The sequence below is a fragment of the Oncorhynchus clarkii genome, chromosome 21, assembly GCF_045791955.1.
Source record: "Oncorhynchus clarkii lewisi isolate Uvic-CL-2024 chromosome 21, UVic_Ocla_1.0, whole genome shotgun sequence".
NCBI lineage: Eukaryota > Metazoa > Chordata > Actinopteri > Salmoniformes > Salmonidae > Oncorhynchus > Oncorhynchus clarkii.
In genome coordinates, this window is record NC_092167.1 from 25,233,024 (window position 1) to 25,260,042 (window position 27,019).

Sequence of the window (27,019 nt, forward strand, 5' to 3'; positions counted from 1 at the left end):
GGATTAAATGTCAGGAATTGTGAAAAACTGAGTTTAAATGTATTTGGCTAAGGAGTATGTAAACTTCCGACTTCAACTGTATATGGCTCTGCTTCTGGCTACCTAATAGCTAAGGTCACACTATAAACTATTTAAGAAATGGTTGTCATGACTTCTTTGAATAAAAGGTTTTAAAACAAATAAAACCGTGTGATAAAAGAGCAATAACAAAAAATGTTTCAAAACTTTCAATTCAGCTTTTAAAAACATATTCTCGTAAGGAAAAGCGAGACACAGAGACACTGGTTAAAGCTGTTGTTCTGTGTGTTAAACACATACTATGGTGGGTTTCCTAAAATCATAAAGACCATCTTTAGCACTAAGTACATGTGCTGATCAAAAAAATAAATAAATGTAAGCCCAAACTATAATGCTCCGATGTACATAAATACATATAAATTGGGATTTTGTCAAATCATGTTCCCTGATCCGAAACCACATCAGTGTAAAAATAAAACAACTTTTGGGTTCCCAAATGTACATATACATTTTTAGTAATTTATCAGACGCTCTTATCCAGAGCGACTTACTGGAGCAATTAGGGTTAAGTGCCTTGCTCAAGGGCACATCAACATATTTTTCACCTAATTAGCTCAGGGATTCGAACCAGTAACCTTTCAGTTACTGGCCCAATGGTCTTAACCACTAGAGGTACCCTGACACCACGGTACTTGGAACTTACATTTTTTTTACGTGTGTGAGGTCTTCTCCCTGCTAGCAATGGTGTGAACCATTCAATCAACAATGTGTATGAAAACGTTCAAACTTTTAAATAGACCCTCACAACCAAAAGGGAGTACGATGATTGCTAAAATAACACAGCAAAGTCGTCTCCCCGGGTTACCATAGCAACCCGACCATTAACCCCCCTACCCAAAAAAGAATCTCTGCATTTGCTCAGCTGACTAAATTAAATAGATCATCCATCACAAAAAAAATATTAAAACAAATTAAAGATTAAAAAAGTGGTAAAATAATGTTGATGAATATACACAGAGGCATATTATAATATTATATACAAAGACAGACAGGCAGCAAGTACCAGTGGGGGAGGATTGGTGAGGAGAGGAAGATTTTCTATTCCAGAGGAGAGAGGAGAGAAAGGTCTTTCTATTCCAGATCAGATCAGATCAAATCAGCATCGCTCCCCCCAAAAATCTAAATTGTTCACTACCACGATCACTTCTCCTCTTCTCCATTCATTCCTCCTTTCTCCCCAAAGACACCTTTAGTCAGTAGTACAGGTCATGTAAAACAACAATATTACATTACACAGATTAATAATAATAATAATATATCCACATTCTTGTCCACTGTCCACATACAGAATATGTCTGCGTCCCAATGTACCCTATTCTCAATAGGGCTCTGGTCAAAACTAATGTACTAAATAGGGGAAAGGGTGCCATTTGGGACGCAGGCCAACATGTGAAAACACGCATAGGGCATTTTCCTGGGAAGTTCAAAATTCAACGAAAAACTTTTGGTAACCTCATCTATCTCTCTATATAAAACCCTGGTGAGAAGAAAAAATATATATATATTTTTTTAATGAAAACATTAACAAAAAAACTAACTGAAGCTCAGGACCATTAGGTTTACATAAATGTACATATGGCTTACATATCTGCTTCTGATAGGACAGGGGTAGAGGAAGAGGATGAGTCCACCAATGAGGCAATGCTATTGTCCAGACTCCTGTTCCAGGTGCTCCTATTGGGTGTTAAGGGAAAAGTGGGTGTGGAGCAGTTGGAGGGCGGACCCGAGCTGGAGCTAGGGCTGTGATTGGATAAGGAGAAGAGAGCGTCGCTACGGAGACCTTTGGACTCGAGTTCCGCCTGCAGGTATTGGCAGATCTCCTCTGGTAGACGTTGTAACTCTGCCTCCAAGTCTCGCTCCAATCGGGCCTGCAGCTGGAAATCACAAAATGGAACATACACCAATTTGAGACTGCATTCAGAATACTACAAAAATATCCCCTGTGTATAACGTAAAATACCAAATAATGCATGTAGAGCAGAATTAGGCCGATACCTACTAATTATCAAAATCCAGAAAAAAGCTGTTAAATTCTACAACCACCTAAAAGGAAGTGATTCCCAAATCTTCCATAACAAAGCCATCACATACAGAGACATTAACCTGGAGAGGAGCCCCCTAAGCAAGCTGGTTTTGGGGCGCTGTTCACAAACACAAACAGACCCCACAGTGCCCTAGGACAGCAACACAATTAGAACCAACCAAATCATGAGAAAACAAAAAGAGAATTACTTGTAAAATAATTTACAGTGCTATTTGGCCCTAAACAGAGAGTACACAGTGGCAGAATACCTGACCACTGTGACTGACCCAAAACTAAATAAATATTTGACTATGTACAGGCTCAGTGAGCACAGCATTGCTATTGAGAAAGGCCGCCCGAAGGAAGACCTGGCTCTCAAGAGAAGACAGGCTATGTGCACACTGGCCACAAAATGAGGTGGGAACTGAGCTGCACTTCCTAAACTCCTGCCAAATGTATGACCATATTAGAGACACATATTTCCCTCAGATTACACAGACCCACAAAGAATTTGAAAACAAATCCAACTTTGATAAAGCACCACATCTATTCAAATCAAATCAAATTTTATTGGTCACATACACATGGTTAGCAGATGTTAATGCGAGTGTAGCGAAATGCTTGTGCTTCTAGTTCTGACAGTGCAGTAATATCTAACAAGTAATCTAACAATTTCACAACAACTGCATTATACACACAAGTGTAAAGGAATGAATAATAATATGTACATATAAATATATGGATGAGCGATGACCGTGCAGCACAGGCAAAATGCAATAGATGGTATAGAGTACAGTATATACATATGAGATTAGTAATGTAGGGTATGTAAACACTATATAAAGTGGCATTGTTTAAAGTGACTAGTGATACATTTATTACATCTAATTATTACTTATTAAAAAGTGGCTAGAGATTTGAGTCTGTATGTTGGCAGCAGCCACTCAATGTAGGTGATGGCTGTTTAACAGTGTGATGGCCTTGAGATAGAAGCTGTTTTTCAGCCTCTCGGTCCCAGCTTTGATGCATCTGTACTGACCTTACCTTCTGGATGATAGCAGGGTGAACAGGCAGTGGCTCGGGTGGTTGTCCTTGATGATCTTTTTGGCCTTCCTGTGACATCGGGTGATGTAGATGTCCTGGAGGGCAGGTAGTTTTCCCCCGGTGATGTGTTGTGCAGACAGCACTACCCTCTGGAGAGCCTTACGGTTGTGGGCGGAGCAGTTGCCGTACCAGGCAGTGATACAGCCTGACAGGATGCTCTCGTAAAAGTTTGTGAGTGTTTTCGGTGACAAGCTACATTTCTTCAGGTTCTTCACCATGCCGTCTGTGTGGGTGGACCATTTCAGTTTGTCCGTGATGTGTACGCCGAGGAACTTAAAACTTTCCACCTTCTCCACTACTGTCCCGTCGATGTGGATAGGGGGGTGCTCCCTCTGCTGTTTCCTGAAGTACACGATCAACTCCTTTGTTTTGTTGATGTTGAGTGTGTTAAGTTATTTTCCTGACACCACACCCAGAGGGCCCTCACCTCCTCCCTGTAGGCCGTCTCGTCGTTGTTGGTAATCAAGCTTACCACTCTAGTGTTGTCTGCAAACTCGATGATTGAGTTGGAGGCGTGCATGACCACGCAGCCATGGGTGAACAGGGAGTACAGGAGAGAGCTGAGAATGCACCCTTGTGGGGCCCCCGAGTTGAGGATCAGCGGGGTTGAGATGTTTCTAACCCTCACCGCCTAAAGGCGGCCGTCAGAAAGTCCAGGACCCAGTTGCAGAGGGCGGGGTCGAGACCCAGGATCTCGAGCTTAATGACGAGTTTGGAGGGTACTATGGGGTTAAATGCTGAGCTGTAGTCGATGAACGGCATTCTTACATACAGTGGGGAGAACAAGTATTTGATACACTGTCGATTTTGCAGGTTTTCCTACTTACAAAGCATGTAGAGGTTTGTCAATTTTATCATAGGTACACTTAAACTGTGAGAGACGGAATCTAAAACACAAATCCAGAAAATCACATTGTAGGATTTTCAAGTAATTAATTAGCATTTCATTGCATGACATAAGTATTTGATCACCTACCAACCAGTAAGAATTCCGGCTCTCACAGACATGTTAGTTTTTCTTTAAGAAGCCCTCCTGTTCTCCACTCATTACCTGTATTAACTGCACCTGTTTGAACTCATTAACAGTATAAAAGACACCTGTCCACACACTCAATCAAACAGACTCCAACCTCTCGACAATGGCCAAGACCAGACAGCTGTGGAAGGACATCAGGGTTAAATTGTAGACCTGCACAAGGCTGGGATGGGCTACAGGACAATTGGCAAGCAGCTTGGTGAGAAGGCAACAATTGTTGGCGCAATTATTAGAAAATGGAAGAAGTTCAAGATGACGGTCAATCACCCTCGGTCTGGGGCTCCATGCAAGATCTCACCTCGTGGGGCCTCAATGATCATGAGGAAGGTGAGGGATCAGCCCAGAACTACACGGCAGGACCTGGTCAATGACCTGAAGAGAGCTGGGACCACAGTCTCAAAGAAAACCATTAGTAACACACTACGCCGTCAGAGGAGGAATGGGAGAAGGTCATGTGGTCTGATGAGACAAAAATAGAGCTTTGTGGTCTAAACTCCACTCGCCGTGTTTGGAGGAAGAAGAAGGATGAGTACAACCCCAAGAACACCATCCCAACCATGAAGCATGGAGGTGGAAACATCATTCTTTGGGGATACTTTTCTGCAAAGGGGACAGGACGACTGCACCGTATTGAGGGGAGGATGGATGGGGCCATGTATCGCAAGATCTTGGCCAACAACCTCCTTCCCTCAGTAAGAGCATTGAAGATGGGTTGTGGCTGGGTCTTCCAGCATGACAACGACCCGAAACACACAGCCAGGGCAACTAAGGAGTGACTCTGTAAGAAGCATCTCAAGGTCCTGGAGTGGCCTAGCCAGTCTCCAGACCTGAACCCAATAGAAAATCATTGGAGGGAGCTGAAAGTCCGTATTGCCTAGCGTCAGCCCTGTAACCTGAAGGATCTGGAGAAGGTCTGTATGGAGGAGGGCCAAAATCCCTGCTGCAGTGTGTGCAAATCTGGTCAAGAACTACAGGAAACGTATGATCTCTGTAATTGCAAACAAAGGTTTCTGTACCAAATATTAAGTTCTGCTTTTCGGATGTATCAAATACTTATGTCATGCAATAAAATGCTAATTAATTACTTAAAAATCATACAAATGTGATTTTCTGGATTTTTGTTTTAGATTCCGTCTCTCACAGTTGAAGTGTAGCTATGATCTCTACATGCTTTGTAATTAGGAAAACTTGCAAAATCGGCAGTGTATCAAATACTTGTTCTCCCCACTGTAGGTATTCCTCTTGTCCAGATGGGTTAGGGCAGTGTGCAGTATGATTGCGATTGTGGTGTCTGTAGACCTTTTGGGGCGGTAAGCAAATTGAAGTAGGTCTAGGGTATCAGGTAGGGTGGAGGTGATATGATCCTTGACTAGTCTCTCAAAGCATTTCATGATGACAGAAGTGAGTGCTACGGGGCGATAGTCGTTTAGCTCAGTTACCTTAGCTTTCTTGGGAACAGGAGCAATGGTGCCCCTATTGAAGCATGTGCGCACAGCAGAATGGGATAGGGATTGATTGAATATGTTTCTAAACACACCAGCCAGCTGGTCTGCGCATGCTCGGAGGACGCGGCTAGGGATGCCGTCTGGGCTGGCAGCCTTGCGAGGGTTAACACATTTAAACGTTTTACTCACATTGGCCACGTTGAAGGAGAGCCCACAGGTTTTGGTAGCAGGCCATGTCAGTGGCACTGTATTGTCCTCAAAGCGAGCACAAAAGGTTGTTTAATTTGTCTGGGAGAAAGACGCCGGTGTCCGCAACGGGGCTGTTTTTTTTTTGTAATCCGTGATTGACTGTAGACCCCGTCATATATGTCTCGGGTTTGAGCCGTTGAATTGCGACCCTACTTTGTCTCCATACTGACGCTTAGCTTGTTTGATTATCTTGGGAATAGCTACACTGTTTGTATTCGGTCATGTTTCCGGTCGCCTTGCCATGATTAAAAGCAGTGGTTCGGGGCATTCAGTTTTGTGTGAATACTGCCATCAATCCATGGTTTCTGGTTAGGGAAGGTTTTAATAGTCACCGTGGGTACAACATCACCGATGCACTTGCTAATAAACTCGCTCACCATGTCAGCGTATACATCAATGTTGTTATCTGAGGCTATCCGGAACATATCCCAGTCCACGTGATCGAAGCAATCTTGAAGCGTGGAATCTGATTGGTCGGACCAGCGTTGAACATACCTGAGTACGGGCTTTTCCTGTTTTAGTTGATGTCTATAGGCTGGGAGCAACAAAATGGAGTCCTGGTCAGATTTGCCAAAAGTAGGGTGAACAAAAGGATTTAAGCTCCTGTATGTTGTTATGATTACACCACAAGTCGTTGGTCATAAGGCATACACCCCAGCCCTTCTTACCAGACAGATGTTTGTTTCTGTCGACGCGATGCGTGAAGAAACCAGGTGGCTATGCCGACTCTGATAACATATCCTGAGTGAGCCATGTTTCCGTGAAACAAAGAATGTTACAATCTCTAATGTCTCTCTGGAAGGCAACCCTTGCTCGAATTTCGTCTACCTTGTTGTCAAGAGACTGGAAATTGGCGAGTAGTATACTCGGGAGCGGTGAGCAATGTTCCCGTCTACGGAGCCTGACCAGAAGACCGCTCCATCTGCGGCGCCGTTGTTTTGGGTCGCCTACTGGGATCAGACACATTGTCCTGGTTGGTGGTCCAAACAGAGGATCCGATTCGGGAAAGCCGTATTCCTTGGCTGTATGTAATAAGACTTATGATTTCCTGGGGTAACAACGTAAGAAATAATACATAAAAAAACAAAATACTGCATAGTTTCCTAAGAACACGAAGCGAGGCGACCATCTCTGTCGGCGCCATCTTACTGGGTGAAATACCACTGTGTTCACTCACAGCAACAAGATTTGTGACCTGCTGCCACAAGAAAAGGCCAACCAGTGTCGAACAAACACCATTGTAAAAACAACATACAGTTGAAGTCGGAGCTTACAACAAACCTTTGCCAAATACATTTAAACTCATGTTTTCACATTTCCTGACATTTAATCCTAGTAAAAATCCCCAGTCTTAGGTCAGTTAGGATCACCACTTTATTTGAAGAATGTCAAATGTCAGAATAATAGTATGATTTATTTCAGCTTTTATTTCTTTCATCACATTCCCTGTGGGTCAGAAGTTTACATACACTCAATTAGTATTTCGTCGCATTGCCTTTAAATTGTTTAACTTAGGTCAAACGTTTCAGGAAACCTTCCACAAGCTTCCCACAATAAGTTGCGTGAATTTTGGCCCATTCCTCCTGACAGAGCTAGTGTAACTGAGTCAGGTTTCTAGGCCTCCTTGCTCGCACACGCTTTTTCAGTTCTGCCCACACATTTTCTATGGGATTGAGGTCAGGGCTTTGTGATGGCCACTCCAATACCTTGACTTTGTTGTCCTTAAGCCATTTTGCCACAAATTTGGAAGTATGCTTGGGGTCATTGTCCATTTGGAAGACCCATTTGGGACCAAGCTTCAACTTCCTAACTGTTGTCTTGAGATGTTGCTTCAATATATCCACCTAATTTTCCTCCTCATGATGCCATCCATTTTGTGAAGTGCACCAGTCCCTCCTGCAGCAAAGCACCCCCACAACATGATTCTGCCAGCCCCGTTGGTTGGGATGGTGTTCTTCGGCTTTTAAGCCTCCCTCTTTTTTATCCAAACATAACGATGGTCATTATGGTCAAACAGTTCTATTTCTGTTTCATCAGACCTGAGGACATTTCTCCAAAAAGTACGATCTTTGTTCCCATGTGCAGTTGCAAACCGTAGTCTGACTTTTTTATTGGAGGTTTTGGAGCAGTGGCTTCTTCCTTGCTGAGTGGCCATTTAGGTTAAGTGGATATAGGACTAATTTTACAGTGGATATAGATACTTTTGTACCCGTTTCCTCCAGCATCTTCACAGGGTCCTTTGCTGTTGTTCTGGGATTGATTTGCACTTTTCGCACCAAAGTACGTTCATCTCTAGGAGACAGAACGCGTCTTCTTCCTGAGTGGTATGACGGCTGCGTGGTCCCATGGTGTTTATACTTGCGTACTAGTGTTTGTACAGATGAACGTGGTACCTTCAGGCATTTGGAAATAGCTCCCAAGGATGAACCAGACTTTTGGAGATCTACACATTTTGGCTGATTTCTTTGGATGATGTCAAGCAAAGAGGCACTGAGCTTGAAGGTAGGCCTTGAAATACATACACAGGTACACCTTCAATTGACTCAAATTATGTCAATTCGCCAATCAGAAGCTTCTAAAGCCATGACATTGTTTTCTGGAATTTTCAAAGCTGTTTAAAGGCACAGTCAACTTAGTGTATGTAAACATCTGACCCACTGGAATTGTGATACAGTGAAATAATCTGTCCGTAAACAATTGTTGGAAAAATTACTTGTGTCATGCACAAAGTAGATGTCCTAACCGACTTGCCAAAACTATAGTTTGTTAACAAGAAATGTGTGGAGTGGTTGAAAAACGAGTTTTAATGACTCCAACCTAAGTGTATGTAAACTTCCAACTTCAACTATATATTTATTTATTTGACCTTTTGTACTTTATTTGCACATAATTACAACACATCAATAATATGACATTTGAAATTTCCTTATTATTTTGGAATTTTTGTGAGTGTAATGTTTACTGTTCATTTTAAATTGTTTATTTAACTTTTGTTTATTATCTATTTCACTTGCTTTGGCAATGTACACATATGTTTCCCATGCCAATAAAGCTCCTTAAATTGAAATTGAATTGCGAGAGAGAGAGGGATAAGGAGAGATAGAGACAGAGGAAGAGAGAAAGAGAGAGTGAAAAAATATACTTTAATTGATTAGATGAAGGATTAATTCAACTTTAACAGCCATGCCAATAAAGCATATTTGAAGGTACAGTATGTGTGTCTGTCTCACCAGTGTCTGTGTGTGTGCGTCTCACCAATGGTTGCTCCTCCTCTATGTGTCGCTGGGCTTCTCTCTGACCAATTACCAACTTCTCCTGACGCCTTGACTGGGCCTCATCCAACTAGGCAGGGTGAGGAGACAGAGATAATGGAAAGAATGCAGGAGGAAGGGGGAGGGAGAGAGGAAGAGGGAGAGAGAGGGAGAGAAAGAAAAGAGAGAAGAGGGAAAGAGAGGAGGGAGAAAACAAAGAGCAAAAGGGAGTTATTGACATCACAATGGCTGACAGAGATGTATTCCGCCATGAGCATGAAAGAGATGTACTCAAGAGTGGGGCGATAAGTATGTGTGTGTGAGGCCTGCACACACTTACCCTGCGGATTAACGTGACAGAGTCTGAGATATGCTTCCTGTTGATCTCATTCAGTTCCCTACAGAGAGAGGTAGAAAGAGAGAGGTGAAGAGAGACCATGAGAAACAGACACACACACACACTAGTGTTGTCTCGATACCAGAATTTTGAATTTGATACCAATACCAGGTTTAGTATCACGGTATTCGATACCGAAGTGATACCACTGCAAAAAAGATAAAGCATATTAGTAAAGTCAAAGAATAAAAGCTGGGCTGAATTTACACTATTCAGTGCATTCGGAAAGTATTCAGAACCCTTGACTTTTTCCACATTTTGTTACGTTACAGTCTTATTCTATAATTGATTAAATATTTTTTTCCCCTCATCAATCTACACACATAACCCCATAATTGTCACGACTTCTACCGAAGGTAACTCCTCTCCCTGTTCGGGCGGCGCTCGGCGTCGCCGGTTTATTAGCCGCTACCGATCCCTTTTTATTTTTCTGGTTGTTTTGTCTGTGTTCCTTTTCACACCTGGTTTCAATTGCTTTGATTTCTGTGGGTATATAGGGCACCTGTTACCTGCCGTAATTCGTGCAGGATTAAGTTTGTGAGTATTAGCGTTCAGTATTCTATGCGGTTTATTGTTTTCGCATTGACGTATGTGTATGTAGTGTCGGAACTGTGGTTGTTCCTCCGTGTACTGACACGAGTTTGTTTTCCTTCGAGCGCGTTGTTTGGACATTCATCTGGGCCAATTTTGTATTGGTGGACTATGTGTACTGATCTCTACATTAAACACGCTTCTCAAAGAAAATCCCTGCTCTCCTGCGCCTGACTCCTACACCTCTCACCGAGACGCACTTTATCACAATAATGACAAAGCGAAAACAGACGAACAAATTGTTGCAAATGTACTACAAATAAAAACATACCTTATTTACATTCAGTACCAGTCAAGTTTGGATACACCTACTCATTTCAGGGTTTTTCTTTGTAGAATAATAGTGACAACATCAAAACTATGAAATAACACATATGGAATCATGTAGTAATCATGTTAAACAAATCTAAATATATTTTACATTTGAGATTCTTCAAAGTAGCAACCCTTTTCCTTGACAACAGTTTTGCACACTCTTGGCATTTTCTCAACATGAGGTAGTCACCTGGAATTCATTTCAATTAACAGGTGTGCCTTCTTAAAAGTTAATTTGTGGAATTTCTTTCCTTCTTAATTCGTTTGAGACAATCAGTTGTGTTGTGAGGGGTGGTATACAGAAGATAGGCCTATTTGGTAAAAGACCAAGTCCATATTATGGCAAGAACAGCTCAAATAAGTAATGAGAAACGACATTTCATCATTAATAAGACCTGAAGGTCAGTCAATATCGAAAATGTCAAGAACTTTGAAAGTTTCTTCAAGTGCAGTCGCAAAAAAACCATCAAGCGCTATAATGAAACTGGCTCTCATGAGGACCGCCACAGGAAAGGAAGATCCAGAGTTACCTCTGGTGCAGAGGATAAGTTCATTAGAGTTACCAGCCTCAGAAATTGCAGCCCAAATACATGCTTCACAGAGTTCAAGTAACAGACACATCAACATCAACTGTTCAGAGGAGACCGTGTGAATCAGGTCTTCATGGTCAAAATATAATGCTACTAAAGGACATCAATAATAAGAAGAGACATGCTTGGGCCAAGAAACACGAGCAATGGACATTAGACCAGTGGAAATCTGTCATTTGGTCTGATGACTCCAAATATGAGATTTTTGGTTCTAACCGCCGTGATGCTGAGTAGGTGGACGGATGATCTCTGCATGTGTGGTTCCCACCATGAAGCAAAGAGGTGGTGGTGTGATGATTTGCTGGTGACACTGTCAGTGATTTATTTAGAATTCAAGGCATTCTGCAACGATAGGCCATCCCATCTGGTTTGCGCTTAGTGGGACTATTTTTTTTTTTTACAAACAGAACAATGACCCAACACACCTCCAGGCTGTGTAAGGGCTTTTTGACCAAGAAGGAGAGTGATGGAGTGCTGCATCAGATGACCCGATCTCAATCCATTTGAGATGGTTTGGCATGAGCTGGACCGCAGAGTGAAGGAAAAGCATCCAACAAGTGCTAAGTGTATGTGGGAACTCCTTCAAGACTGCCTGAAAAGAATTCTAGGTGAAGCTGGTTGAGAGAATGCCAAGAGCGTGCAAAGACGTCATCACTTTGAAGAATCTAAAATCTATTTTGATTTGTTTAACGCTTTTTTTTGGTTCCTGCATGATCCCATATGTGTTATTTCATAGTTTTGATGTCTTCATTGTCTTGATTGAAGTCCAACTGTGGTATAATTCAATTGATTGGACATGATTTGGAAAGGCACACTTGTCTTTATAAGGTCATTGTCAGTGCATGTCAGAGAAAAACCAAGCCATGAGGCCGAAGGAATTGTCCGTAGAGCTCTGAGATAGGATTGTGTTGTGGCACAGATCTGGGGAAGGGTACTAAAAAATGTCTGTAGCATTGAAGGTCCCCAAGACCACAGTGGCCTCCATCATTCCTAAATGGAAGAAGAGAAGGGCCTTGGTCAGGGATTCAACCAAGAATTCGATGGTCACTCTGACAGTGATCCAGAGTTCCTCTGTGGAGTTGGGAAACCTTCCAGAAAGACAACCATCTCTGTAAAACTCTACCAATCAGACCTTTATGGTAGAGTGGTCAGACGGAAGCCACTCCTCAGTAAACGGCACATGACAGCCCGCTTGGAGTTTGCCAAAAGGCACCTAAAGACTTTGGTCTGATGAATGACAAGCGTCACATCTGGAGGAAACCTAGCACCATCCATATTGTGTTAAACAGTGTATTGTTTGTAACAGTGATAACATCAAGTAAAACTGAAATGATAAAAAAGAAATCCAAAGTATAGATATCCATCAACAAACTTTGTATAGCTTAGCATGCTGTCAGGATGTTATTCAGCGGCAGGGACTGGGAGACTAGTCAGGATCAAGGGAAAGATGAACGAAGCAGAGTACAGTGAGACCCTTGATAAAAACCTGCTCCAGAGCGCTCAGGACCTCAGACTGGGGCTAAAAATTCACCTTCCAACAGGACAATGACACTAAGCACACAGCCAAGACAATGCAGGAGTGGCTTCGGGAGAAGTCTCTCAATGTCCTTGAGTGACCCAGCCAGAGCCCGGACTTGAACCCGATTGAACATCTCTGGAGAGACCTGAAAATAGCTGTGCAGCGACACTCCCCATCCAACCTGAGCTTGAGAGGATCAGCATAGAAGAATGGGAGAAAAAAAACAAATACAGGTGTGCCAAGCTTGTAGTGTCATACCCAAGAAGACTCAAGGCTGTAAAGGGTCTGAATACTGTAAATGTGATATCTGTTTTTTATTTGTAATACATTTGCAAACATTTCTAAAAACTTGTTTTTGCTTTGTCATTATGGGGTATTGAGTGTAGATTGATGAGGGTGAAAAAATACAATTTAATCTATTTTAGAATAAGGTTGTAACGTAACAAAATGAGGAAAGAGTCAAGGGGTCTGAATACTTTCCAAGTGCACTGTATATAGAAAAGTATGTGGACACCCCTTCAAATTAGTGGATTCGGCTATTTTAGCCACGCCTGTTATTGACAGGTGTATAAAACCGAGCACACAGCCATGCAATCTCCATAGTGGCTCAGCCACGAAGATCACAGAACGGGACCACCGAGTGCTGAAGCACATAGCGTGTAAACATCATCTGTTCTCGGTTGCGACACTCACTACCGAGTTCCAATCAGCCTCTGGAAGCAACAATAACTGTTCATCGGGAGCTTCATGAAATGGGTTTCTATGGCCGAGCAGCCGCACACAAGCCTAAGATCACCATGTGTAATGCCAAGCGTCGGCAGGAGTGGTGTAAAGCTCGCCGCCATTGGACTCTGGAGCAGTGGAAACACATTCTCTGGATGAATCACGTTTCACCATCTGGCAGTCGATTCTGGGTTTGGCGAACGCCAGGAGAAAGCTTCCTGCCCCAATGCATATTGCCAAATGTAAAGTTTGGTGGAGGATGAATAATGGTCTGGGGTTGTTTTTCATGGTTCGGGCTAGGCCCCTTCGTTCCAGTGAAGGGAAATCTTACAACGGCATTTTAGACGATTCTGTGCTTCCAACTTTGTGGCAAAAGTTTGGGTATGGCCCTTTCCTGTTTCAGCATGACAATGCCCCCCCCCCCGTGCACACAGCGAGGTCCATACAGAAATGGTTTGTTGAGATCGGTGTGGAAGAACTGACCTCAACCCCATCGAACACCTTTGGGATGAATTGGAATGTCAACTGCGAGCCAGGCCTAATCTCCCAACATCAGTACCCAACCTCACTAATACTCTTGTGGCTGAATGGAAGCAAGTCCCCGCAGCAATGTTCCAACATCTTGTGGAGAACCTTCCCAGTAGAGTGGAGGCTGTCATAGCAGCAAAGGGGGGACCAACTCCGTATTAATGCCCATGGTTTTGGAATGAGATGTTCAATGAGCATGTGTCCACATACTTTTGGTCATGTAGTGTATTGCTTTTACATTGAACAATATGTTGATAACTGGTAAAATAACAAATATAATATATTTTATTCTATATTCAATTTCTTTCCAAAATATACCCCCATATTAAATACCATGAGAATTTATTACATTTTCCTAATGAAAAACCATAGCTGAGATAAATTTACAATTACATTACATTAACTGTTTTAAAATGTAATTTGATACATATTTGGGTTAATTTGCTCATCTATGGCCATATTATCAGGTCACATTACATTCATTAGACCTATGATTCATTATTCATTGTACCTAAATAATTTAATATATTAAATCAATAGTTGAGTTCCAAATTACATAAAAAACACTTTGAAGCTCATTTCTGAAGCTTCTATATTGCAATAGTCTACACACCATAGAAATCATTTAATTTCTGCAGTTTCTGTATTGCAATAGTCTACACACCATAGAAATCCTATGGATTTTACATAGCATACTACGATTCCCAGAGTGCATTGCAACTCCCAGGGTGGCTACTGCTAGCAAGCCCAGACAAACACGAAGTAACGTTAGTCTAAATATATTGCTTTCATAGCTAAGTTATGAGTGCATTTCACATTACTTTTGGTTTGTAATCATATTATAATGCTCACATGAATGTCATGCTGAATATATGTTCATGTCATTGTCCCCCCCCCCAAAAAATCTAATTAAGTTGCTAGCAGAATGTTACAATGCAAATGTCATGTGTAAAATAGTTTTTTATGTTGTTTTGGAACTAAACCTCCCTTGCACTGCATGGTGTTTATGTTAGAAAAGCCATGTGTCTGCAATTTCTCATTCCTCTCGCTTGCTTCTCAAAAGTGTCTTGTGCTGTCAGGTAACCTGGCCAGCTTACTACTTCCCCTTTGAGAAGATTCAGACAAATGATTAAAATCAAATTGTATTATAGTCACATGCTTTGAATAAAAATAACATGGCTATATACAGGGAGTACCAGTACCGAGTTGATGTGCAGGGGTAGCTATGTATATATAGGTAGGGATCAAGTGACTAAGCAACAGGATAGATAATAGAGAGTAGCAGCAGCGTATGTGGTGTCAGTATGTATGTGTGTGTGTGTGTGTGTGGCATCAGTTTGCATGTGTGCGCATGTTATGTGTGTGGGGGGGCATATGTAGTGTGTGTATGTGGGTGTGTGTGTGTGTGTGTTGGGGTGTCAGTGTAAGTATGTGTGAGTGTGAGTCCAGCGTATGTGTGATGTATGTGCGTATGTGTAAGTCCAACGTGTGTGCATAGACTCAGTGCAGGAAAGTTAGTGCAAAAAATGGTCAATGTAGGTAGTCTGGGTAGACATTAAATGAGCTATTTAGCAATCTTGTTTAGCAGTCTTATGGCTTGGGGTAGAAGCTGTTCAGGGTCCTGTTGGTTCCACACTTGATTCACTGGTACCGCTTGCCATGCGGTAGTAGAGCGAACAGTCTATGGCTTGGGTGGCTGGAGTCTGAATTTTTTGGCCCTTCTTCTGACACTGCCTTGTATAGAGGTCCTGGATGGCAGGGAGCTCGGCCCCAGTGATGTACCGGGCCATTCTCACCACCCTCTGCAGCGCCTTGTGGTCGGGTGTCTTGCAGCTGCCGTCAGCTCCTTTGTCTTGCTGACATTGAGGGAGAGATTGTTGTCCTGGCACCACACTGTGATGTCTCTGACCTCCTCCCTTTAGACTGCCTCATCATCGTCGTTGATCAGTCCTACCACCGTTGTGTCTTTAGCAAACTTGATGATGGTGTTGGAGTCCTGCGTGGCCATGCAATCATGGGTGAACAGGGAGTACAGGAGAGGACTAAGCCCAGTGTTGATGGTCAGCGTGGCAGATGTGTTGTTGTCTACCCTCACCTCCTGGGGCCGGCCCATCAGGAAGTCCAGGATCCAGTTGCAGAGGGAGGTGTTCAGTACCAGGGTCCTGAGCCTGGTGATGAGCTTGGACGGGACTATGGTGTTGAACGCTGAGCTGTAATCAATGAACAGGATTCTTACATAGGTATGTATTCCTTTAGTCCAGTGTGGACTGCAATAGAGATTGCGTCATCTCTGGATCTGTGGGAGCGGAATGTGAATTGGAGTGGGGCCAGTGTTTCTGAGATGATGGTGTGGATGTGAGCCATGACCAGCCTTTCAAATAATTTCATGGCTATAGATGTGAGTGCTAAGGGGTGACTAGACAGATTCAATCCTCTCAATCCGTACATGACGTGAGACACATTTGACAGAAGTACCAAAAGTAAAAACAATTATTCTACCGAGACATTTTTCATGTTCAGAAGTTTCGGTATAGCGTGCAACACTAACACTCACACGCACGCACGCACACACACACACACACAGTAACATACGACTCAGCCTTGTCTCTGTCTCTGCTCTTGGCCTCGATAATGCTGTGCTGTCTCTTCCTGTCTAGAATCTTTTGAAGCTCCTTCTTCTCTCTGTAAACAATAACAAAAACAAATAAACAATAACTTGTAACTTAGCTTTCTGGTAATGGTGTTTTGATATGAATCCATCTGCATTCGGAGTAATACAGTTGCTATAATAGCTGATGCGTGGTGAGCGTTCTGGCACAAATGGTTGCAGTGCACCACCTAAGTGATGAGCTTCACGTTGGTGGTGGACGAAGTGAGTTCCCCTTAGTATTTACAGCGCTTTGAACATCTGGGAAAGCGCTATAATCCAATCAATTATTATTATAAATGATCATAAATGATCTTACCTCTTACCTCTTACCAGTGTTGGGAATAGTTACTTGAAAAAGTAATACATTGCATTTAAATCAATACAAAGAACAAAAGTAACACGTTACTTTACAAAAGTACTTTGTGTGGAAAGGAATGACTTGTGTTACTAGTTATATTACTTTGACTTATTTTCATGAAAAAAAATCTCCATCCGACAGTTGATTTACGTGCGCTCTACTAAATATAGGCTACTTACTAACTCTGGTTTGGAGTTTCTCTTTTCATCAGTGGCGTTCTTTCCTGTGCTAGTCTAAAAATACTTCACTATCATATGGGCTGCTTAATTAGCCATATATACTGCAAGCCAAACATCTGTACAGATCTTTTTGTTCAAAATCTTTCTCTCGAGCTGCAAGTTCTGGTAATAGATCGCACATACATGATGGACCCATAGAGATGTATATAGGGCACACTTGCAGCTAGACAGGACAGCCCTCTATGGGCTTTCATATCACAGAAGCGATCAATGTCAAAGATTAGAGCCCTCTACATCTCTATGGACAGCATCTTTAATGACATTTCTCCAAACAGCCTTTCTCCGCTCGCTTGAGAACTAAATGAGGAAACAAGTTGAGATCGGATCATGGAAACACGCACCCAGTAGAGATATGGTTCTGAAAGTAACTGTAAAAATATTACCCAATTTGAAAAAGTAACGTGTTACTTTAGTCCGCTACTCATAAAAGTAAGCTGATTACGTAACGTGTTACTTTTGTTACACTTTACCCCCAACACTGCCGCTCACATAAGAACTTAACTCTACTTATAAAGGTGTTTTTATAGAAATCCATCTACACTGAACAAAAATATAAATGCAACATGCAACAATTTCAAAGATTTTACTGAGTTACAGTTCATATAAGGAAATCAGTCAATTGAAAGGCCCTAAAGTATGGATTTCATGAATGTTGTCCCACTCCTCTTCAATGGCTGTGTGAAATTGTTGGATATTGATGGGAACTGGAGCACACTCTTGTACACGTCGATCCAGAGCATCCCAAACATGCTCAATGGGTGACATATGTCTAGTGAGTAAGCAGGCCATGGAAGAACTGGGACATTTTCAGCTTCCAGGAATTGTGTACAGATCCTTGTGACATTGGGCAATGCATTATCATGCTGAAACATGAGGTGATGGTGGCAGATGACAGCCCTGGTGGACCAGGGCAACAGCCCTGGTGGACATTCCTGCTGTTAGCATTTTTGAGACATCTGTGGAATTGTGTTGTGTGACAAAACTGCACATTTTAGAGTGGCCTTCAATTGTCCCCCGCACAAGGTGCACCTGTGTAATGACCGTGCTGTTTAATCAGCTTCTTGATATGCCACACCGGTCAGGTGGATGGATTATCTTGGCAAATGAGAAATGCTCACTAACAGGGATGTAAACAAATTTGTACACAACAATTGAGAGAAATAAGCTTTTTGTGCATATGGAACATTTCTGGGATCTTTTATTTCAGCTCATGAAACATAGGACCAACAAAATATGTTGCGTTCATATTTTTGTTCAGTATATATTGGAAGTCATACAATATAGTTATAAAGCGTTAAACAGTATCTTACTTCTCACATAATAATTTATGGTACTTAATAAGGTGACAGATGTAAGGTGTAAAACTGTCGTTATAAAGCATGAAACAGTATCTTACCTCTCACAGATCTCCTTAAGTTTTTTGAGCTGAGCCGTCTGACATTCCTGGGATGTCTCCTTTATTTTCTGAAATGCCTGGAACACACAGCAGGAGGGGTGAGAATCTGTATGTGATTCGTATGTGTGTGTGTGTGTACTTCTCGTAGGTGTGTGTGTGTGTGTGCGTGTGCGCATGTGCTTGGGTGCATGCGTGCATACCTCTCGTAGGTGTGTGTGTTTCTTCTCTCTCTCCAGTGTGTGTTGTTGTTGCCGTAGTTTTAGGAGCTCTTGCATCTGCCACTCTCTCAGCTGCACCGTCTGTTTCTGTAACTCCATCTCCAATGCTGTCAACTGCCTCTGCACCGGCTCTGCTGGCTCACTGACACACACACATAAACAAACAAATATATATATATTTTTTACAAATATATTATTATATACATACAAACACATTAATATACACAAATATTCCCCACTGTGTCTCCCCCCCTTTCCTGTGTAAGGGGCAAGTGGTTGATTTGGAATCTCTTTCTCCTTTTCATCACCCCCTACCAACTCTTCATCACCCCCCCATCCATCCCTCCCTCGCTCTCTTACTTTTTCTTCATGCTGCTTTTGAGATGTTTCTCCATCTGACTGCGTCGTCTCTGTGTGTCAGAGCGGAGCTGGTTACAGCGACTCCTCTGCTCTTTACTCAAGGCCCACACCTTTTAATACACACACACGCACGTATACACGCACAACCGTGCACAGACACACACACATGTCAAATAGACAGTGTGCTGATGCAAACACAAACAGCAGTATTCGTAATGGATTTAAGCTGTCTATAAAAAATATCACTGTGGTTTATTGACAACATCTTTACAAGTTAGTATTTCACATTTTGCAGAAAGACGGACAAGCTGTGTGTGTGTGTGTCAGTCTAACCTTCTTGAGGTGTTTCTTGCGGAGCTCCTTGAGTTCTTTACATTGTTTCTTCAACAGCTTCAGATACGACTTCTGCTGTTTCAACTCTTCTGTAGACTGAGCCTGGAGATCTGAGAGAACGAGAGAGAAAGGGAGAAATGATCTAACTGGTTTGGCCTCCCACCACATGAGGGTGATAATGAGTTCTGTGGTGTAATGTAATGTGGATGGGTGGATAGGAGATGACTTACTTGCCAGGACTGTAGCAATAAGATCCTCTTTCTGGCCTGACACATGGAGACAGGAACAGGACAGGACAGGTTGAAATGTAGATGTGATGTTTTCACTTCAGAACTCAGCAATGATACTCACATAATGGTTGTGCTCCAGTCTGACTACATTGCAGACATGCTGAGATCTGCATCTGCAATGTAGTCAGCCTGGAACGCGACCAATAGCTCTCCCAGGTTCTTGAATAGAGCATCTGGTTAAGCCTACACACGATAACTAACAACAAATACGTGCTCTCGAGTGGCGCAGCCGTCTAAGGCACTGCATCTCAGTGCTAGAGGCGTCACTACAGAACCTGGTTCAATCTTGAGCTGTATGACAACCGGCCGTGATTGGGAGTCCCATAGTGCGGCCCACAATTGGCCCAGCGTCGTTCGGGTTAGGGTTTGGCTGGGGTAGGCCGTAATTGTAAAGAATAATTTATTCTTATTAACTGACTTGCCTAGTTAAAAAAATATATACAATACTAACAATACAACACTCACAATACTCACACACATCACCAATCCCCATAACTCCACAAGGCCTGATATTTAATACAATACATAACACACCAGGGGTGGCTGGTAGGCGGAGATATCGGAGGATGGGCTTAGTATAATGTCTGGAATGGAATAAATGGATCGGTGTCCTCCGCTTATGCAAGTCATGTGTTTGATACCTTTCCATCCTCCAATAGCTCCACTCACCAGCCTCCTCTATAATACACCAAACAATGATAGGTGTGTGTGTGTGTGTGTGTGTGTTACAGTGTGGCCTACCTGGTCCAGATGAGCTGATGAGGTCGCTGATGTCATCAATGGGGGCGGGGACGGGGTGGAGGGGGGAGGGGATCTTCCCCAGGGGGGCGTCGCCCTTCCGATCCCTCTCTCCCTCCTTCGGCTGCTCCAATACACGCTACACACAGTGGAGAGAAGGTTGATGATTCTTAACTTGTAACTTGTGTAAATCTTTAATTCACAATTTTGACATCAGTCTCAAAGGCCTGCTACATTGGATGTGTAACTTTTGCAGATTGCGAGGCATCCCACTCATTTCAATGAACCCTGGGCGTAGTAAGCAGCATGGCTCTGCAAGGAAATTAAACTTTGGTTCTATTTTCAAGAATTCGATGCACGGATCACACCCAAGAACACTTGTCTAGTGTAGCAGAAAAAACCCTACTGGTTTTCACCACGCCTCAGTGTAGCCCCCATATCATGTGATGTGTTTTTGTGTGTGTGTGTGTGTGTGTAGGTGTGTTCTTCTATCCTTGTGAGGATGTAAAATCCCCCAAAGTCCCTACAATGATAGTAACACAAGGAAAAGTGTCCCTCGTGGGAGGTTATTTTAAGCTAAGGGGTTAGGTTTAGGGTTACAATTAAGGTTAGGGTTAAAATTAGGGTAAGGGGTTGGTGGATAGATTTAGGAGTTAGGTTTAGGGTTATGGTCAGGTTTACGGTTAGGGGTTAGGTAAAATAATTTTAGGTCACCATGAGGATAGAAGAACATAACATGCGTGTGTGTGTGTATGTGTGGTCTCCTCACCTCGCCGTTGTCCTCCATCAGAGCAGCTAGCTGTCTCTCTCTCTGGTCCAAAAGACTCACATGTTTGATGGGGTTGGTCAAGGCCTCAGCATACTCTAACATAAACACACAACACAACACAAAAGTGAGCAATGTGCCTAGACCTAGTGCACATACACACACTTAGTAATGTTTGTTGCTCTTGGAATTTAACTGCAGAAAATGCTATCATCAAAGTAATTTTCTTAGTAGGCGACGTCAGAGTTCAGCATGTCTGTAAACTCAGGATAGACGGATGATACCCCAGTTTCTGATTTGTTATTACGACATGGAAGATAACGAAGTGGAAATGAACAGGTTTTCTTGGTCGGAATTTCAGATAACTCAGTTCTTTAGTCATAGAGGTTATGGGTAATATAGTCCTTGGGGGTTAAGGGTAGTGTAGGTTATGGATAGTGTAGTTTCTTACCCTGGTGTTCATTAGGAATGTAGTCTTGAGCCTCGGTGTAGACCAATAAAGAGGGAAGCAACAGAGGTTGGTTCATCTCATTCTTCAAACTGATGTAGTGGTAACCTACACACACACACAAGATGACAGCATTGAAAGAACAGACTGTACGATACAAGATCAAAAAGATCTGCACACACGCAGCCAGGCAGACAAACACAGTACTGACCCGGTCGGATGGTTGACACAGGGCAGATCCGATGTCCGAGGAACTTCCCGTTCTCCTCAAACACAGCTATCCTCAGAGAGGCCAGAGTGGGCAGGACCACCTACACACAGAATGCTGTTACCTTGTGTATGTGTGCATCGTTATGTGTGTATATTGTTATACATTGAGTGTATGAAACATTAGGAACACCTTCCTAATATTGAGTTGCACCCCCTTTTGCCCTCAGAACAGCCTCAATTCGTCAGGGCATGGACTCTACAAGGTGTCGAAAGCATTCCACAGGGATGCTGGCCCATGTTGACTCCAATTCTTCCCACAGCTGTGTCAAGTTGGCTGGATGTCCTTTAGGTGGTGGACCATTCTTGATACACATGGTAAACTGTTGAGCGTGAAAAACCCAGCGGTGTTGCAGTTCTTGACACCCTCAAGCCGGTGTGCCTGGCACCTACTACCATACCCCGTTCAAAGCAACTTAAACTTTTGTCTTACCCATTCACCCTCTGAATGGCACACATACCCAATCCATATCTCAATTTAAATCAAATGTTATTTTTCACATGCGCCAAAAACAGGTGTAGACTTTACCGTGAAATGCTTACTTACGAGCCCTTTCCCAACAATACAGTTAAAAAGTAAGAAAATTAACAAAAAGTTAAAAAGAAAATAGTATCACAATAAAATAACGAGGCCTACTGGGGTATGAGGTAGTTGGAGTGACTGACTGAGGTAATATGTACAGTACATGTAGGTTGGATTCACCTGCTCAGTCTGTGTCATGGAAAGAGCAGGTGTTCCTAATGTTTTGTACACTGTGTGAGTGTGTGTATCGATATGGTGTGTGTGTCTCTTCAGCCTGTAATAACGTTACCTTGTTGAAGACAAAAGTCTCATCATCCCAGACTGGGTCCAGGCTGTTACCATTGGAAGTTCTGGTACGGTACTTCCTCTTTGTGTCAGCAGGAAGTCCAAATATGTCCACTTCCACGTACACACCCACTTTCTTATCGGTCAGGAACTGGCCCGAGATCACCTGGAGATGGAGGGATGGAGAGAAGGAGATAGTTACAGACATATACGTACATACACACACACACACGTAACCCCACCGCCCCACCCCCACCCGTCCCGAGACACACATACCCACTTACCCTGATCTTGACGGTGTTGGCTACGATGCCGTCCACTATGTTTTCAGTGAAGGGGTCAAAGTGTTTGTCTGTCCTTCTCATGAATTCTGGTTTGAGCAGGTAACCACTGTGTCCATTATACTCAAACACACCCATGTTCAACTGCATGGGCAGGTCTGAGAGAGAGGGGGAGAGAGGGAGATTGTCAGTCATGGAAATAAGTGAAGCAGGGGGACAGAAGAAAGAGAGAGGGCTGAGAGTGAGATGAGAAAATAATAAAGAAAGGTATGAGAAGATAAGAAGAGTTCAGGTATAAGGAAGAAAGATCGACATACCGAGTGTCTGGAAGTTTAGTGCCACCATCTGACAGCCTACGTTCCAGAAGAGTTGGGGCATGTAGTTTGAACTATCAACTCTCGTCCCTTTAGGATAGATACGACTCAGCTGCTTCTTATTGTACTCAACAAACTCGATGGGTGCACTCTTCAGTGTGTCCATACCCTTGGTCTCCACAAATGATGACATCTCAAAATACTTATTCCTCTCTGTGAGAGAGAGAGAATATATACAAATCAGTTAAAATCAATCAATATGTCAGTGTGTGTCTCTTGGCTAATAATGAACTATGAATTAGTAATTTAGCTAGCCTTATGCACTACATGAGAGGAGTGATTAGGCGTAATGACACCTATCCGCTCACTCACACACACACACGCACACTAATGATGCACATCATTGACACACACATACACACACACACACACACACACACACACACACACACACACACACACACACACACACACACACACACACACACACACACACACACACACACACACACACACACCTTGCTTGCTATCATCAGACACACACACTCACTGTTTGCAACCTCAAAGCTCTTGAACTTGACAGGTTCTATGTAGTTGACAAGGGTAGACATCTCCTCTGTCGCATTTACCTCACTACTGGCAGTACCCTGAGACAGAGAGAGAATTGTTATGTGTTCATTTTATTACTGGGCTGACCCATATTGATAGAAGACTTCGGGGATCAATGAAGGTCAATTAATAAATAGAGGTTTCACCTCATCAGAGTTTGGTTTCTTCAGTTCAGCCACAGGTTCATCTTCCTCCTCCTCATCACTCTCTCCCTCCCCTCCTAGAAAACATACACAAACAACTGTTACCAATATCCTCCATCTATCCAGCCACCCATTCATCAATCCATCCATCCATCCTTCTCTCCCCTTCCTCTCTCCATCCCCAGCATGTTCTTCATTCAAGATGTGAACTGACCAATTGACTTCCGAGGATCTCCGTCCTTGACCAGACTCTCTGCCAGCTTCTCTTCCCCATTGGACAGCAGCTGGCCCCCCTCGCTGTCACTGAATGGGAAGTCTATATACACACACACACACACACACACACACACACACACACACACACACACACACACACACACACACTTTAGCAGACATTTAGTGCATTCATCTTAAGATAGCTACGTGGGACAACCACATATCACAGGCATAGAAAGTACATTTTTTCCTCAATAAAGTAGCTATCATTATAGTCTGAGCTAGAAAGGGGGGGGGGGGGGGTCAAGTACAAGTGCGGTGAGGCAGATTATTTAAGATACTGTTTTCAGAAAAAGGACAGGGACTCTGTCCTAGCTTCAGGGGGAAGCTGGTTCCAGGACAGGGAAGAGCTTGGACTGGGCTGAGTGGGAGCGCTGCCCACCCGTAGTGATGGGAGGGCCAAGAGAACTGAGGTGGCAGAACGGAGTGCTCGGGTTGGGGTGTAGGGTTTGAGTATAGCCTGAAGGTAGGGAGGGGCAGTTCCTCTTGCTGTTCCGTAGGTAAGCACCATTTGTAGATGTGAGTTTCGACTGGAAGCCAGTGGAGTGTGCAGAGGAACGGGGAACTTGGGAAGGTTGAAAACCAGGCGGGGCTGCAGCGTTCTGAATAGGTTGCAGGGGTTTGATCACACAAGCGGGGTGTCCAGCCAACAGCGAGTAGCAGTACTCTAGATGGGAGAGGACAAGTGCCTGGATTAGGACCCGCACCGCTTCCTGTGTGAGGTAGAGTCATACTTTACGGATGTTATAGAGTATAAACCTGCAGGAGCAAGTCACTGCTTTGATGTTTACAGAGAATGACAGGGTGGTGTCCAGGGACACGCCAAGGTTCTTTGCACTCCAGGAGAGCGACACTGTGAAGTTGTCAACTGGCCTTTCCTGGGAGAAAGAGCAACGCTTGTCGAAGTTGAGCTTGAGGTGGTGGGCCGACATCCAAGTTGAGATATCTGCCAGGCACGCAGAGATCCATGTCACCACCTGGGTGTCAGAAGCGGGGAAGGAGAAAATTAGTTGAGTGCCAGCCGCATAGCAATGATAGGAGAGACCATGTGAGGATATGACGGAGCCGAGTGACTTGGTGTATAGAGAGAAGAGGGCCTAGAACTAAGCCCTGGGGGACACTAGTAGTGAGAGTACACAGATCCTCTCCACGTCACCTGGTAGGAGCGGCCTGCCAGGTGGGATGCAATCCAAGAGTGTGCAGAGCCTGACACGAACAGCCCTAAGAGGATGGAGGAGAGGATCTGATGGTTCACGGTGTCGAAGGGAGCGGATAGATCTAGGAAGATAAGAACAGAGGAGAGAGAGTCAACTTTGGCAGTGCGGAGAGCCTTCATGACACAGAGATGAGCAGTCTCGGTTGAGTCTTCAAGCCTGACTGGTTAGGGTCAAGAAGATCATTCTGAGAGAGATAATGAAAAAGTTAATCAGAGAAGGGATATAGGTCTATAGTTTTTGACGTCAGATGAGTGTCGGTTTCTTGAGGAGGGGAGCGACTCGGGCAATTTTGACCACTGAGATGATGAAGGGGGTGAGGAATGGGAGAAGGTCTCCAGAGATGGTCTGGAGGATGCAGGCAGGGATGGGGCCGAGCGGGCAGGTTGTCGGGCGGGCATACCTCACTAGTCACAGGATTTCATCTGGAGAGAGTGGGGAGAAAGAGGTCAAGGCGTAGGGTAGTTCTGTGTGAGTGACACCAGTGGACTCAATAGGCTGAGTGAATGAGTAGTGGATGTCTTCAACCTTTTTTTTCAGTGGTTGACAAAGTCGTCCGCAGGATTTTTTTGTCTCATTTTGTCTGTCATAGTTGAAGTGTACCTATGATGAAAATTACAGGCCTCTCTCATCTTTTTAAGTGGGAGAACTGGCTGACTAAATACTTTTTTGCCCCACTGTAAGTATTTGATACATCAGAAAAGCAGACCTTAATATTTGGTACAGAAACCTTTGCTTGCAATTACAGAGATCATACATTTCCTGTAGTTCTTGACCAGGTTTGCAGACACTGCAGCAGGGATTTTGGCCGACTCCTCCATACAGACCTTTTCCAGATCCTTCAGGTTTCGGGGCTGCCGCTGGGCAAGACGGACTTTCAGCTCCCTCCAATGATTTTCTATTGGGTTCAGGTCTGGAGACTGGCTAGGCCACTCCAGGACCTTGAGATGCTTTAAAAAAAAAATGTAACCTTTATTTAAGTCAGTTAAGAACAAATTCTTATTTTCAATGACGGCCTAGGAACAGTGGGTTAACTGCCTGTTCAGGGGCAGAACGACAGATTTGTACCTTGTTACTAGGTTACTAGTCCAACGCTCTAACCACTGTGCTTCTTACAGAGCCGCTCCTTAGTTGCCCTGACTGTGTGTTTCGGGTCGTTGCCACAACCCATCTTCGATGCTCTTACTGAGGGAAGGAGGTTGTTGGCCAAGATCTCGCAATACATGGCCCCATCCATCCTCCCCTCAATATGGTGCAGTCGTCCTGTCCCCTTTGCAGAAAAGCATCCCCAAAGAATGATGTTCCCACCTCCATGCTTCACGGTTGGGATGGTGTTCTTGGGGTTGTACTCATCCTTCTTCTTCCTCCAAACACAGCGAGTGGAGTTTAGACCAAAAAGCTCTATTTTTGTCTCATCAGACCACATGACCTTCTCCCATTCCTCCTCTGGATCATCCAGATG

The 27,019-nt window shown here is 43.5% G+C and overlaps 1 protein-coding gene across 2 annotated transcripts in view; it reads right to left on the reverse strand.

Moving 5' to 3' along the window:
• Positions 1-212: 212 nt before the first annotated feature.
• The window catches only part of LOC139378789 (1-phosphatidylinositol 4,5-bisphosphate phosphodiesterase beta-3-like), a 103,751-nt gene continuing 76,944 nt past the window's right edge, over positions 213-27,019 (reverse strand). The window contains exons 15-33 of one of the 2 annotated variants that reach the window (XM_071121287.1): positions 24,282-24,383; positions 24,071-24,144; positions 23,866-23,962; positions 23,319-23,528; positions 23,005-23,159; positions 22,725-22,886; positions 21,857-21,956; positions 21,649-21,753; positions 21,201-21,295; positions 20,435-20,570; positions 19,634-19,669; positions 19,404-19,513; positions 19,071-19,180; positions 18,693-18,852; positions 18,493-18,569; positions 16,442-16,531; positions 9,527-9,584; positions 9,191-9,277; positions 213-1,952 (exon numbers count right to left, since the gene is read on the reverse strand). In XM_071121287.1, coding sequence (XP_070977388.1) covers positions 1,659-1,952; positions 9,191-9,277; positions 9,527-9,584; positions 16,442-16,531; positions 18,493-18,569; positions 18,693-18,852; positions 19,071-19,180; positions 19,404-19,513; positions 19,634-19,669; positions 20,435-20,570; positions 21,201-21,295; positions 21,649-21,753; positions 21,857-21,956; positions 22,725-22,886; positions 23,005-23,159; positions 23,319-23,528; positions 23,866-23,962; positions 24,071-24,144; positions 24,282-24,383 — 2,258 coding nt within the window. In that variant the 3' untranslated portion in view covers positions 213-1,658. Of the gene's footprint in view, positions 1,953-9,165; positions 9,278-9,526; positions 9,585-16,441; positions 16,532-18,492; positions 18,570-18,692; positions 18,853-19,070; positions 19,181-19,403; positions 19,514-19,633; positions 19,670-20,434; positions 20,571-21,200; positions 21,296-21,648; positions 21,754-21,856; positions 21,957-22,724; positions 22,887-23,004; positions 23,160-23,318; positions 23,529-23,865; positions 23,963-24,070; positions 24,145-24,281; positions 24,384-27,019 lie in introns of both variants that reach the window. The other variant, XM_071121288.1, reaches the window with a different exon arrangement.